This window comes from Apis mellifera, linkage group LG4, assembly GCF_003254395.2.
Source record: "Apis mellifera strain DH4 linkage group LG4, Amel_HAv3.1, whole genome shotgun sequence".
In the NCBI taxonomy this organism is placed as follows: domain Eukaryota; kingdom Metazoa; phylum Arthropoda; class Insecta; order Hymenoptera; family Apidae; genus Apis; species Apis mellifera.
In genome coordinates this window covers 12,134,243-12,149,761 of record NC_037641.1, presented here as the reverse complement: position 1 = coordinate 12,149,761, position 15,519 = coordinate 12,134,243, and the positions used below count along the sequence as shown (strand labels likewise).

At 25.0% G+C, this 15,519-nt stretch overlaps 5 protein-coding genes across 11 annotated transcripts in view; 3 read left to right on the top strand and 2 right to left on the bottom strand.

Moving 5' to 3' along the window:
• Positions 1–164: 164 nt before the first annotated feature.
• Positions 165–2,981, bottom strand: LOC412457 (T-cell activation inhibitor, mitochondrial). 3 transcript variants are annotated; one of them, XM_016911937.2, is made up of 8 exons: positions 2,666–2,981; positions 2,476–2,590; positions 1,644–2,035; positions 1,255–1,567; positions 1,081–1,181; positions 877–1,038; positions 560–691; positions 165–493 (listed from the first exon to the last, which is right to left on the bottom strand). In XM_016911937.2, exons 1-8 carry the CDS (start codon positions 2,683–2,685, stop codon positions 259–261), a joined length of 1,470 nt encoding a protein of 489 aa, XP_016767426.1. In that variant the 5' UTR covers positions 2,686–2,981; the 3' UTR covers positions 165–258. The 3 variants fall into 3 exon arrangements, with proteins under 3 accessions (XP_016767426.1, XP_006567213.1, XP_395914.1); XM_006567150.3 differs by having other exon boundaries at positions 2,683–2,705; XM_395914.5 differs by having other exon boundaries at positions 166–493; positions 877–1,020; positions 2,683–2,979.
• Positions 2,454–6,120, top strand: LOC552653 (equilibrative nucleoside transporter 3). 2 transcript variants are annotated; one of them, XM_006567149.3, is made up of 11 exons: positions 2,454–2,592; positions 3,346–3,584; positions 3,700–3,852; positions 3,999–4,259; positions 4,426–4,508; positions 4,587–4,637; positions 4,751–4,983; positions 5,150–5,387; positions 5,463–5,548; positions 5,636–5,835; positions 5,918–6,120. In XM_006567149.3, the coding sequence occupies exons 3-11, from the start codon at positions 3,707–3,709 to the stop codon at positions 6,027–6,029; spliced, it is 1,410 nt and encodes a 469-aa protein (XP_006567212.1). In that variant the 5' UTR covers positions 2,454–2,592; positions 3,346–3,584; positions 3,700–3,706; the 3' UTR covers positions 6,030–6,120. The 2 variants fall into 2 exon arrangements, with proteins under 2 accessions (XP_006567212.1, XP_625031.3); XM_625028.6 differs by having other exon boundaries at positions 4,414–4,508.
• Positions 6,121–6,589: 469 nt separating this feature from the next.
• LOC409488 (protein-L-isoaspartate(D-aspartate) O-methyltransferase) lies at positions 6,590–8,538 on the bottom strand. Of its 3 annotated transcripts, none has more exons than XM_392995.7 (6): positions 8,404–8,538; positions 7,885–7,974; positions 7,600–7,739; positions 7,266–7,491; positions 7,110–7,195; positions 6,590–7,035 (listed from the first exon to the last, which is right to left on the bottom strand). In XM_392995.7, exons 1-6 carry the CDS (start codon positions 8,417–8,419, stop codon positions 6,859–6,861), a joined length of 735 nt encoding a protein of 244 aa, XP_392995.3. In that variant the 5' UTR covers positions 8,420–8,538; the 3' UTR covers positions 6,590–6,858. The 3 variants fall into 3 exon arrangements, with proteins under 3 accessions (XP_392995.3, XP_006567210.2, XP_016767427.1); XM_006567147.3 differs by having other exon boundaries at positions 8,370–8,454; XM_016911938.2 differs by having other exon boundaries at positions 8,381–8,454.
• A 596-nt stretch (positions 8,539–9,134) lies between these two features.
• Positions 9,135–11,648, top strand: LOC552664 (probable ATP-dependent RNA helicase DDX28). Its single transcript, XM_016912029.2, has 7 exons — positions 9,135–9,289; positions 9,372–9,587; positions 9,703–10,002; positions 10,106–10,363; positions 10,440–10,550; positions 10,617–11,008; positions 11,099–11,648. The coding sequence occupies exons 1-7, from the start codon at positions 9,218–9,220 to the stop codon at positions 11,340–11,342; spliced, it is 1,593 nt and encodes a 530-aa protein (XP_016767518.2). The 5' UTR covers positions 9,135–9,217; the 3' UTR covers positions 11,343–11,648.
• Positions 11,649–13,040: 1,392 nt separating this feature from the next.
• Positions 13,041–15,519, top strand: part of LOC408780 (signal-induced proliferation-associated 1-like protein 2) — a 28,311-nt gene continuing 25,832 nt past the window's right edge. The window contains exons 1-2 of one of the 2 annotated variants that reach the window (XM_016911833.2): positions 13,041–13,590; positions 13,827–13,922. In XM_016911833.2, coding sequence (XP_016767322.1) covers positions 13,495–13,590; positions 13,827–13,922 — 192 coding nt within the window. In that variant the 5' untranslated portion in view covers positions 13,041–13,494. The remainder of the gene's footprint in view (positions 13,591–13,826; positions 13,923–15,519) is intronic. The other variant, XM_016911832.2, reaches the window with a different exon arrangement.

The window sequence follows — 15,519 nt, the reverse complement described above, 5'->3', positions numbered from 1 at the left end:
TCACAGTACTAACTGCATTTTATAAAGCATAATAAAAATTATTTGCTTTGTGCAGTTTTCTAAATTAATTTTTTATCTTATATATATTTATAATTTTATTATCATATATATAACAAAATTATATTTAATAATCATTATTAATTAATCATAATATAATTTCATATAATTCATTCATATAATTTCATAACACAATTCTATGAATTGATATAAAGATAAAGAACTGCAAAGAAAATATTTAAAAATATTTTACATTGTAATTCAAAGTTTCCAATCCCATGGTATACATAATACACCATCACTCATAATTGAGTAATAATGTGTCACCCATAACATAACATCTTTCAGCAAAGGAGCCAAAGTATTTTTATGTAATAATAAACGTTCACAACATTGTATCATCAAATCTGGAGTGATACTATCATCCTTATTTAGAATAATCAAACCCAATTCCTGGACAACTTTATTATGAAGTTCACGTTCTACATATTTTATGCTATAAAAGAAAATTATTTAAAATAAGAAACAAATTTTTTAAATTAATTTAAAAAAATGATCTCACTTGTTGTAATGATGTAATCTTTTAGTAGCTTCTTCTAAATTATCAGTAATAAAATTTACTAAGAGAAAACTTGGGCAAGAAGATGGAACAATAAATTGTCCAGTAGGAGAGAGCATTAAAGGACCTGCTTCACTGAAATTAAATAAAACTTATTTTATTATTATATGCATATTTTATATATATAAATTTATATAATATATCATACTTACAAATAAATTAAAATAAATTAATTAAATTTATTTTATACTTACAAATGAATTAAAAAAAAATATATATATATGTTAAATATATATATATAATAGTTACTTAATACTAACGTCTCAATTACAATTTCATATGTTGACAAATCGGTTGGCCACACTTTTGGATAATTTCGTCGACCTCGATAATCTGAGAGAGTAGTGATAAGTTGTTGTAGTTGTTGTTCATACTGGCTAACCATTACTTTCGGCATGAACTTCCTGCACATATAGAGTACCCTGAGCCTTACCGTCACTCAATTAATATGTTGTATTACGCACCGTCGACCCACTTTAATGTTAAGAAGCACTTGTGAAACTGCCTTCTCAAAAGCTGGTAATCTCAATAATACTACATCGTATTTTTGAATATTTTTAATTAACTGCAATGATAAATATTCATTTAATAGAGTATATATTATATAAACATACATAAGTTTAATAATGTATTCTTACATCAAGCCAATTGTGCCTAACTTCACCTGAATTTAACATAACATTTCCTTCTACACTAATGCCTGTATCATTGGCAAAAACAAGTGTCCTATTTTTGAGTACTTCCATTGATTTAGGATGATGTTCAGATAAAGCTTTAAAAGCTAATAAACATCCTCTGTAATGAGCTATATTCCAACCACAATCCCATATGATATTTTTTAAACCTAATTCAGAGCATAATATCTTTTCTAATTTTTGTACTTCCTCTCTTATTGGTCTACATGCTTCTAATTTTACATGTACTTCATTAATGTGTTTATCTAAATATGCTCTATGAAATCATAATTAGTTTAAATTATTCATTATTTAATTATTTAAAATAAAAAATTAAAACATAAAATAGTTACTTAAGAGTATCAGGTTCTGAATTAATTTTTCTTTTCATTAAAATAGATGCATAAATAGGATCATCTTCTAGTTCTGAAAAATCTATATCTTCTCCAACTCCTTTTCTTTGCCAGAATTTTGATTTATATTTTGTATTATCAATTGGTTTTTGTTCTTCAATTTGATCTACAAATGTTGTTGGCAAATCACATGTTTTTAAAATAGAGAGTATAGTTTGTCGTATATCCTTTTCTTTTAATTGTATTTGTACTAAAGTAAATTTTCCAGCTTTAACTTCTTCCTCATTTTTTGAACGTAAGTAGAATGGCAAAATAGTAGGTCTTATTGGTCTTTGCTGTTGTAAACTTTCTATAATAGAACTTAACTGTTTTAAAGAATTTTCATTTACTGTCTGAAATATTAAAAATAAAAAAAATTAAATTTAATATATATATATATATTTAATGCATTTTTATTATTTACTACATTTGGCATATATATAATATATACTATATATTAATAAAAAAAATATATTAAATATATATATATATATATATTTAATATATTTTTATTATTTATTACATTTAATATATATATTTTTATTTTCTAACTAATAAAAATTGTAAACTTTTTCATAGTGTAATATATTTATTTATATATAAACATTATATGTATACACATATATGCAATAATTATTGCACTTCCTTTGTTCTATAAATAATCTCAATTACAATCAAACGATAAACTGCGTTGCCGTCGCGTAATCGATTTAAATTACTTTTTTAAATTATTTATACTTTGAAAATTTAGATATAAATTATCTACGTTATCATAATTAAAAAATATATTTACTCTTTGTGTAGGATATTGTCCAAAAAGATCAGGATGAACAGTAAAATAAAAAGGTCGGAGTGCAGTGGATATTTCACCTGTACTTAAAGCTCTTACTGCATTTTTTCTGCAAAAACTGTAAGAAAACAATTATTAAATTGTTTTAAATTATAAAAAATGATATAATTTAATTATATTTTGAAAATTTTACAATGTATATTTGTTTACCATCTTCCTAATGCACAATACATTTTTGTAATCTATCACAGTATATCATCACACGTTCATATCACATTAAGTTTTACAAGTTGAAATATGATAAATATATTCATTATTCATTACTTTAACTACGTTTACAAATAAATCTGTCCAATATTAGTCGTAGAATATGATCTTTTAGATATATAATAAAAATAAAAACTACTGACATATACTTTTCCGTATAAATATCTTTACATCGCGTCAGTGTGCAAACTCGAATAACATTGGACTTGAACCTCTTCTTTTTGTCTAATCAATGGTGCGATCTATACAGTATAAGAATACATGACATATATTGAAATGATCATCAAACATAAATATGTATAATATTTGATGTTAAATTATTATTTATTATGTGCAATGTAAAGATGAGTTTTATTAATAAAAAAAACATTAAATTTAAAATTTTCTAGTTGATATATATATATATTTATATACAAACATATTTATATTTTATTTTTATATGATGAATTGCATAGTATAACAATATACGTCAATAGTATCAATACTTTATATACTGCATCAGCTGTTTTTGTTTTTATTGATGTAAATATGTAATGAAAAGAAAAATATTGAGATTAATACAATATTAAGATTAATACTATGGTATTTAGTTATATCTGTGTTTAGTCACAGGTGGTCGAAAATGATATGTATGTATATATATATACATAATGTTTCGAGATTTTAAAACAATAAGGTACTGAAAATACTATCAATCATTTGATGGACATGGTTCACTAAACATGGTTTTCGAAGGTTTTTCAAAAGTTTTTATATGTATTACACAACAAAATATAAATAAATATCATATATTTTAAATGAATTATCAAGAGAAAAATTTGTGACAACTTTGTATATAACATATTGTAAGTACAAAATATAAATATATATAATGTTCAATTAACTTTATAATTATTGAAAATGCAATTTTATAACAAATTTTTTTATATTCTTTATATAACAATTAATTTTTTTATTTAGCTTCAGTATGTCATATTCTATCAATAGAAGACCTTTATTAGGAAGTGCATCAGATAGTGAATTTGAAGATGATTTAGAAACTGAAGCTGATGATCCAAATATTTCTATTCCAGATGAAAAACCATTTTTTAAGCAATATGAACCTTATGACAAGTAATAACTTTTATGCATTATTATGAATATATCTTATATATACATATGTGCGTACGTGTGTGCGCGCGCGCGTATGTGTATATGTGTTTATTACAATTTTATTTTAAATGTATATAATTTTAAAAATTATTTTCTTTTTTTTTTAGATATAATCTTGCATACATTGTTTTTTATGTTCTTGGTATAAATACATTAATTCCTTGGAGTTTTTTCATCACAGCTGATGATTATTGGATGTATAAATTTCGAGAAATACATGAAAATTCTTCTAAAAGTATTAATTATACTCATGTACAAAATTTGGAAAAAAGAACTGATCTTCAAGCTAGTTTTACATCATATTTAAGTGTAGCAAGTGCAGTACCAAATACATTTTTTTTAATTATAAATGCATTTATTAACAAAAGGTAAGTAAATTCTATAATATTAATTATGGAATAAAAAAGAATTAATAATATAATAATATATATAAATAAATAGTTTAAAATATAATAATAGTAATAACTATAATAATAGTTTAAAAAGAAATTTTAAACTACATAAGAAATATTAAAATAACAGAATTTCTTTAAGAATAAGAATGGTGGGCTCTCAATGCACAATATTATTATTTTTTATTTTAACAACAATATTTGTTAAAATAAATACAGATAAATGTAAGTTTTCAAAACAAAAAATATTTGATATAAAATTAGGTATTTTAAAATAAAGTAAAATATAAATTTTATTTTTAGGGCAGGGAACTTTTTTAATAGTTACTTTGACCACAGTAGCATGTGTAAATGGTATATATATATTTTGAATTTAAAATATTATTGAATAATTAAACTTGATAATTGAATATTATTATTGAATAATAAAACTTGATAAAATGATAAAATTAAATATGTATTTATAGCTGCAAGTGCAATTTTTGGAGGAAGTTTAATGGGTATTGTTGGACGTTTTTCTTCAAAATATATAACAGCTATGTCAAGTGGACAAGCTCTTGGTGGGATTATTACTGCTATGGCAGAAATATGTTCTCTTTGGATTGGTGCTAGTCCTGTTCTTTCAGGTCTAGTTTATTTCATTATTGGAGATGTTATATTATTTTTATCTTTGATTGCATACATAGTTCTAGAAAAAGCAGTAAGTAATTTAGCATTCTAATATAAATATATATTAATGATATTCATCATTACATACATATGTTTTATAAGTAGCTTATGATAATAATGCAGATATAAATAAATAATACATTGTATATTAAAGAGAGGAATTAAATTACATAGATATTATTTATATTTTATAATAGACATTTTTTAAGCATCATATGATAGAAAAATTACCCGAAAATGTAGAAGCAGATTTTTCAATAACTGGAGAAGTAACTTTTCCACATAGTACTACAGTATCTTATAAACGTATTATAAAAAGAATTTGGCATTATGGTATTAGTGTACTTTTAGTATTTTTTATATCTCTTTCTGTATACCCAGCACTTACTGTATTAATAGAAAGTCAGTATAAAGGAAAAGGTTATATATGGAATGGTAAGTTTTATAATTGAATTTTATATAAAATCATATAAATATTAATAATTTATATGATTTTTATATTTTTTATAGATATCTATTTTGTGCCTGTGGTGACCTATCTCATTTTTAGTTGTGGTGATTACACTGGAAGAATATTATCAGGCATTTTTCAATGGGTTTGTATAAAATATTAAAAATAATAATTTAAAAATAATAATCTTTTATTAGAATAATATTTAAATGTATACAAAACAATTTTTTAGCCAAAAAACAAACCATGGCAAGTTGTGATTTTAAGTTTGATAAGAATTGCCTTCATACCAGCTTTTCTGTTTTGCAATGCACAGCCTCGACATCATCTCTCTGTTTATATTCATAATGATATTTATTATATTTTAATAACTATTGCATTTGCCATCAGCAATGGTTATTTATGTAATTTAACACTTATTTTAACTCCTACGTAAGTTATGTATAGAATAGATATAATGTTACACACATTAACTCAATAAATTATTAATTTTATACTAAAGATTTTTAAATAGAGTTGTAGATTCTCAAGAGAAAGAAATTGCATCTGCTATGATGGGAGCTTTCCTTGGCATAGGATTAATATCAGGTTCTGCATTCAGTCTATTCATGGTTAAAGCAATTTAATTATAATTTAAAAAAATTTTCACTGCCCTTTATATATTTAAAATGAAATAGGACCACAGAACATAATATCACATCATATTAAATAAATTTATTTTATAATTATTTTATATTTCATGACAAAATTTAATGACAAAAATGAATATAACATTTAATACATTGCAGTAAATTTTTAACTATTTCTTTGAAAATATTCAACTTTGACCATTCCATGATTACATAAATAATATTTATGTAATAATAATAATATTAATAAATAATAATATTTTATGTATAAAATGAATATAATTATATGTAACAGAATATCTAAAATATATATTAATATTAAAAATTTAACATCATTGAAAAATCACAACTAATTATATATTACGTATTACTTAAATATTATATTTTTAAAAAATAAATTATAATAAATATTTTAATTACTGTCAAAACTAAAACTATAGTATAATATATATATATATAAATTTATATTTAGCTGTAATAAAAAAGAAATGTAATTAAATTCAATATCTGTTATTATAAACTAACTAAAACTTTTTAAATAAATAAAAGATTTCATTAAAGAGAAAATCTTATTGATGTCCATGTCAGATATGTTGACACAGAATGTATTACATATATTTTATAGTATTTTGTGTTACTAAGATTATATCATATACAATTTGAATTTTATTTATACACATAATAAATATAATTTAAATTTTATTTAATATAATTTGTCATTTTGTGCATATATTAGAATAAATATAACTAAAACTATAAATTTTAAATTACTATTTTAAATTTAATTCAGAAAAAAATTACTCACTTATTGGAGCACACATCTATTTCATGAAATATAATATTGATTATCTCTACTAGTTAGTGGAACAAAAGCTACACCTGTAAGAGGCTTTTGTGTAATGCTCCCATCATGTGTTTTGTCAACCTGTATTAACATTTGATCTGCTATTCCTGAACCTACTGGTAATACCATACGTCCTCCAAGAGCTAATTGATCAATTAACTGTGCAAAAAATATTTTAATAAGTGCAAATTGAATTTTTATAATTTACATTAAATACTTAAATTTTTTCTTACCGCATGTGGCAATTCTTTAGCAGCAGCTCCTACATGAATAGCATCATATGGTGCTAGTTGTGGATATCCTAATCTTCCATCTCCATCTAAAATGTTACATATCTCTTATATAAAGGATATAAATCCATATTTCCAAAAAATTTTAAAAATAATTACCAACAAATTGAACACGACCATATTCAACAAGTTCTGGATTATCCTTCTTAATGTTTTCTATAGCAAATAAATTTAATTCAGGAATATGTTCAATTCCCACAACCAATCCATTTGATCCTGTCATCAATGCCATACATGCTGTTAAATATCCAGAACCAGAACCCACATCTAATGCTCTTGCACCATTAAATAACTTTTCTTCAAGTATTTCCAATGCATATGCATGCTGAACAATTTTAATTTATAAATTTTATTAGTATATTTTATTTTAATATAATATAATATAATATAAATGTATAAATGTAAATATAATATGAATTCAAAAGGTATATACCATATGAGGAGCACTTATAGTTGCACCATAACCAATCTGTTGTGGAGCATCAAAATATGCATATCCAGAACGAACATAATGTCCCCTATCTACAGCAGACATTGCTTCATAAACTCTTTCAGTTTTAATTATTCTTGATGCTAAATTCAAAACATTGATTTATTTATAATATTATTACAACTTAATTATTTATAATATTATTATTTATAATATTGATTTATTTATAAAATCGTAATAAATATAATTTAAAAAATTATAATAATTATGCTGTATTTATATACTTACTCCTAAGATATTCTACAAGATCTTGATTAGTTCTTCCATTAAATCTCGCAAACCAGGCCATTTCAAATACAGGAAACAATAAACTTATCACTATGAAAATAAAACACGATAATTTTATCACAAATTGAATTTTCGTAAATCGTGATTTAATGAAACACTCGAAATATGATCGTTGCAATAATTCACTTATAAATTTATTAGAACGATTATAATTAAATATATTAATATTTATCTATGTTAATTATATTTCCATTAAAAAAAACAAAAAATAAAATATTATATATGCAAAATACTTCAGCAGCTTTAAATATAATTATATATGTAAATACTTCAATAATATTAAAAAATAAATAAAATGAAACCGTCTAATTCAATATAAATCAAATATAAATTTATTTGCAACAAATATAACTATAATATACTAATTTTAATATATCTGTCTTGTACATAAATTTCTAATAAAATAGAACTTTATCAATATGTACTGAATACAGACAGATATGAAAGATCAAGACGTACAAGACCAACGTAACATATCAAATAACGAAGTGACATGTAATGATGCAATACGGTAGCAATACGGATTTGTTTTCAAACTAGTCAATGAAATTGTAAATATATTTCATAACATAAAAAACACTATACCAGACACTCTACTAGGAACATTATAATCATCTAGTAATAAATGAGTGAAAATTATTAAATAGAAAGATTGAAAAATTTCATATTTCTTAATTTTAAACCTGAATTTTTTAATTAAATTGATGTTCAAATTCTAAAAAAATAATTAAAAATTAATTTTTTTGAAATATCTTTTAAATTAAACATAAATAAAAATTATATAATATTTTAAAGTTAATTATAACTATTAGTTAATATAACTAGACAAGATATTTGAACATAATAGTTTCAAATTATTTCTTATTGTTTAAACAATTATTTGAATTTTTAAAAATTGAAATATATAAATTGTTAAATTTGTTAGCTAATTAATTTCTTTTTTTTTACCGCTAGATGATATACTGATGTAAATTAACTATAAAATTTTATTTTTATTATAATTATACTAAATTGCTTATTATTATTAAAAAAATAGAAATATTTTAATAAAATTAATTTCAAATTATTTTAAAAAATTTAAACTTGATTTAACTCTGTAATTCTGTAATTAGATATTCATTCATTGAATATTTCATCTATATATTATTTTTTTTTAGTATTGTTATTTCATCTATATATTATTTTTTCTATGGTAATATATGTTATAGTACTATTAGTGTTTATGTTTAAACAATTAATATAATGTAAAAACTTTTTATAAAGATTATATAAAATGTTATTTCGATTTTGTCATATTGGTTATAAAACTATCAATATATCATTTATCAATTTTACAAGGCACTATGTAATTATATATTTAATATTTGATTTTTTTTTATATGATGTATTTTGTATTTTGAGTTAACTTTATATAAATTTCAATTTAGGCAAGAGCGATAGTTAAAAGCCGCAAAAAAGAAAATGAAATAATTGATAATGAAGTAAAAAATGAAGAAAAAAGAATACCAATAATAGTTTCCAAAAAAAAATTATATGATTTTTATCCAGATGATATAAATAAAAAGAAATTAATATTAGCTAGTCATGGGTGGAAAAATAGAAAATCCAAAAATGATCACTTTTTTATATATCCTTATCACAATGTATAATAATTTTTATTTATTTTTATATATGTATGTGTACATATGTATACATATATGTATATACATATGGTAATATTTTATGATATATGTTTCATTATTACAATTTCTTTTACAGGATAAGACAGAGATAAATAAAATTGATTTTGAGGAGCTTAATATAAATAATTCTGTGTGTAATAATTTAGAAAATTTAGATATATATAAACCTTTAGAAATTCAGAAATTAGGAATACCAAAAATTCTTCAAGAATATAACGTATTATTAGCAGCAGAAACAGGATGTGGGAAAACATTAACTTATCTTTTGCCATTGGTAACTAAAATTTTACAATGGAAAGAAAATATGCAAAGTAATATAAATGCTCCATTGGGTTTAATTATAACTCCTTCAAGAGAATTAACAGTTCAAATTGCAGTTAGTAAATTATATTATTAATACATTAGTATTATATAATATAAATCTAAAACTTTCATTTATATTATAATATTTACAAAAAACATTCTATTTCTTTTTTCAGTTGGAATTAATTAAGATATCTAAAAATCTTGACATTAAAATAAAAATAATCACTGGTGGCAGAACAAAAAAAATAATATTGAATCCTCCTGTGGGTCAAGTTGATATTCTTGTTTGTAGTTTTGGAGTTATTAGTAAATTGACAACATTTGGTGTATATAATCTGAAATTTGTAAGATTCGTTGTCTTAGATGAAGCAGATTCCTTGTTTCATCATTCATTTGAGGAGAAATTAAGAGTATTTATGAAAAGAATATTTGTATGTAGAAAAAAAAAAAAAGAATGAAAAATATTTGATAAATAAAATAAATTTCATGAAGTTTTAATAAATACAGGTTGGATATAGTCATACAACAAAAGATGAATTCATCGATTCACCTCAACTTATTTTAACTTCTGCAACAATTCCTTCACGGATGAAGAATGTATTGAATGGAATTGTAAACGTAAGTGATAGAATTTAAGTGATTTTAAAAATAATTTTAAAGAACAATAAATAATTTTATTTGTAGGTAGATTCAATAAAACATATAACAACAGAAAAATTACATACAATATTAGTTCCACAAAAATTTATAAGATTAATACCAAGTGAAAAACCTGTGGAACTTTTGAAATATATAAAACCTAAAGTGTTAAATAATCAACGCGTAATTGTATTTTGTAATCAAAATAGTACTTCTTATTGGCTTTCTTCTTTTTTAAACGATTGTGGTATTAAAGTTACAAATTTAAATGGCGATATGCCATTGTCTGTACGACGAGGAAAATATGGAGAATTTATAAATGGTAAAACTATGGTACTATCTACGACGAACGGAGGTTCCCGAGGTTTAAATACAGTGATGGTTAATCACATTTTAAATTATGACTTTCCATTGGATACAGCCAGTTATATTCATAGGTATTAAATTTATTTAATTTATTTTCAATTTAGATTTTCTATTTATAAATAAATAGAAAAAAATATTGAAATATTATATATTTAATTTAGATGCGGTAGAACTGGCAGAATAGGTACCGTAGGTACTTGTAGAGTGACAAGTTTTATTTCCAAAATCGGAGAAGTCATCGTAGTTCAAAAAATTGAGATGGCAGTCAGGAAAATGAAACCAATACCTCTGTTCAATCTCATGGATAAGGGAAAAGAAGAAGAATTAGTAGAAGAAGAAGTAGAAAATGATTACACAGAAGAAATAATTGAAGATTTACATAACATAGAAAATATTCCATATTGAAATTTAAATATTTTTTTTGTAATATAATGTAAATAAAATATATAATTAATTTTTAACAAATAACAAAAATTATTTATATTTTATATTTACTTTATATTTTTCGTATTCTTATCTATTTTTATAATACGTGTTCGCTGATACGAAAAGTCTTCTATGAAGCCTTTTAGGTGAATCTCTATACAAGGATAAAAAAATCGATTAAATGTCATTGACCTTATTTAAACTTATTTAATGTTGACTCATTTTATTAATTCTTTATGTCTTCTATTATAAAATAATAAATATATTTAATAATTTCTCTCTTAATTGTTTCATAAAAATATTTAGCTTTATCGAGCATTTATAGAACAAAATTAATGATAAATGCTTTTGAAGATTATATCCGTTAACGGTTTCCATCGATTCGTTTTATCTGTTAAATTTCAGAATTTTGTGCTTTTGGATCAAGGAAGGAAGCTTTCGACCCACACGTGTGTTTCTATTCATCCGTCAATGTTCCGTCATGTCCGGCGGCACTCCTACACTGACCGCCTACATATCGCAAAACAGAACTACCATAATCCAAACCGTATGTCTAGACCAGTTTATTACTCGCATTGTATTTTAACGAAATTAAGCGTGGTTGTAGGTGTTCTGATATTTGTCTTTCTCTGTACGGGGTGTGTCATAATGTTTCCAATGATAACACGTATATCGTATGGATGAAAATTCCCGATGAGTCGGTAAAATAAATTTTTTTTTTTCAATATTGCAAAAATTTTTTATCTCGAGTATAAAATTTTTTATTCAAAAATATGTCGAATACAAATATAATAAACATTGTTCTTTTTTTTTTTTTTTTTTTTTTTATACTCAACTTACCTTACAAGTTGAGTAATTTCTGTCAAAGAAAATAACTTGTATCAACTAGTTTCTTATTGATGAAAAATATATTAAAGTGTATAAAAAAAGGAAACGGAAACGGAAACGGAAACGTGATGAATAGTCAAGAGCAAAGACAATGAAAATGGATTAATTAGCGTGGGTAGTTGCGCGTCATTTAGGACACGTGGAGGTATATCATATACAAATTATAAGAAACTTTTTCTATAAGTTAAAAAAAAAATAATAAATTATCTGAAATGTATATTTGTATATGTGTTTTCAATTTTTGATTCAATCGTCGAAGAACAATGCAATTTTGAACATATTTTAATTAAAAAGATTAATTTTTATAATTTTTTATTTTTTATATAGACTATAAACCGATGCTCTAATTTAATCTTAATTCTTGTTCAAGAATCAGACACGCCTGACCCGAATTACAAAGAGTCAATTTGTCGAATTACGGTCACAATGAATCAGACTAGAATAAACGTTATAGATATTTTTCATTCAGTTCAACGAAAAATATTGCAAGAAATATACAAAAAGATTAAGAATTTTTTTCAGCATTATTTAATTCGTTTTAAAATAAACGTTATTAAAATATCAAATTTTTTTTAAATTAAAAGAGAAAAAGAAAAAATTAAAAAATTTATTTATATTACTTATATCATACGATATGTATATAAATGAAAAAAAAATATATATATATATATTTGATTTATACTTGACTGTCGGCAATTTATCCTTGTAACGAGCGCTTTAGTTCCGAAGAGACGCGAATATCGACGTAGAATGGAGTGGGGATCTTCGTGGCCGTCGTAATAGAAGCGAACTCAGTTGTTCTGCGACGCGCAACTTGTTAGCGTCATGGTATTGTGTATCGCGTCTTATTTTGCTGTTTAACTTTTTCATACGTTTTCTTCGTTTAAACAATTGTTGTAGTGATTTATTCGTCTATTCATAAAATCTTGAACATATATTATTTGATAATAATTGGAAATATATCCTTCGATATCATCCGAAGGAAGATTACGAATCGACACGCCAGGTCCGGGTTGACGAACCCTCTGAAAGAGGCGGACACGTCGGTTCTCTAAAAATGCAGCGCGTCGTTAGAGCTTAACACGCCTATGAATCGTGTGAACGGAAAATAGTAAACAACATTCTCTAAAATTGAAAGATAAACGAGGGCGCAAAAAGAGCAATCGTATCGTTGTTGCACTTGGAGTGGAAAGGAAATCGATCGAAAAAAAAAAGATCGAGATGTGTAATCGAAACGACAACGATGACGATGACAACGCCGCATTGTCGGATCGCTACTTGGAAGGAATCGAGTTTCAATCTCGAATCGAAGGATTTTGAAGCTCGACCAACACGTAGTGTAAGTGATTGTGAGTCGTGAAATAATTACTTTGTAACGACAAAATATATCGTGAGTTCATACAACGTGTTTCATAACGATATTTATCGATTGTTGATCGTTCAGTGCCGCGTCGGTGATATGTGTAAAGAGAATCGAAACTAGCGAAACGAAGGACGTAGAGATACAATTGAAACGTGCGTGCTGAATCGATGGTGTGTTGGTGGAGAAAATTTCGTTTATTTTTGTGTTGGTAGAAAGACCCGGAAGCCGCTATATTGGAGAAGAAGCGAGAAAGCGGCGTGCCGCTCTTCTGTGTACCGCGGCAAAGGCGATCGTCGCAGCCTGAAAATGTAAGTTTATTTTATAATGTTTCACAGTCGAATGTTAATATCGCGATTGGGCTAATCTTTGAATGAACAAACTCCATGTGTATATACACTCATTGAAATGAATATTTATACGTATTGTATTGTGAATTAGTAGGAACTGAAATTTTATTCACGATGATATTTTCAAAGGATGAAATCATCACGATATGATATAGTATACGATATACGAGGATATACATTTTAAATAAATATTTTTTCAAGATCTAAAAATATAATATAATCGCAAATGTCATAATCATAAATTACTCAAAAGATTATTTGTTAAAAGATCAAATTTTTGCAAAATAAATGTTTCCTGCTATAAAGCCTGATTCATATTCTGAAAGAAAGATGGGTTAATGTCGTATAATATCGGTAGGTGAAGGTCATCGCTGGATGCCAATATCGTACTATCAACGAATTTGTGGAGCATTCATGCTCTACACAAACACACATATATATATATACATACATTACATATATCATATATTATAAACAATTTATTGTCGATCGTTAAGTTATAATATCTTTTAAATGATATAATTTTAAATTATTTTCTCCTTTCATTGTAAAAAAAATTGAAATAATTCTTTTCATAACCTCATTTCATCGATTTCGAAAGAAAAAAATAATTTGCATCATCACGCTCGTATTGTCAATTTATCATTCTTCACGACTCTTATTAATCTTAACGGATCCAATCTTTTTTTAATATTTCAATAAACAAAAGTGCAAAATGATTTCAATGATTTTCTCACGATCGATGATACGAACAAACTTACTCCACCGTTTGGTACAGTGTATACGCTATAGTACGTTTATTATGTTATTCGACCAATATTTTTGGAAAAAACGTGGCGTGAGATTAGCGTATCCTAAAGTAGCCGTTGCAAGGGAAAGAAACCTTTGTGCGTAGCCTACAATGTTATTGTATTCCCAGCACGTATAGGCAATGGGAGTTCGTTATTACGCCTACTTCCGGTGGTCGGTTCGTGACGCGGAGTCGCACAAGCTTTAACGGACTGTTCGAATATTTCAAGTATTTCCCCCGCGATATTCAAATATTCGTCCAATCAAACCACGTAAACCTTCTTCGATACTACAACAAGATACGCAACGAAAAATATATATACATATACGTGAATGATTAATTGATTAAAAAAATTACGATTTAAATTATTCGTTCGTTTCCGAAGAAATCGCGAATATAAATTTTCGAATTTTCGAAAATTCTTGTAAAATTCATTGTCTCAAATATACCTGTATAGCCTATTCACGTGAAAAGTACAAGCCGCTATTCGAAAATATCGAAGAAGCCAATCCCTGGCTGGAATTTTAGAACAGCTGCAGGCGCATACCTAAGCGATAGCCGGCCAGCCTTGCCTCAGGTCTCAGAAACGCTCGTAAACTCGATCCCTCGTCTCAACTCGATCCAACTCGACTTGACTCGCTTTGACTCGAATCGGGAATACATAGATAGACAAAAATCGCTCTGGTTTCCTACCTAGCCGAAGCAAATTAAGTATGTAAGATACTTAACCTGCTTTCTCAAACTCCTGAGAAATCCATCTTGTTTGTA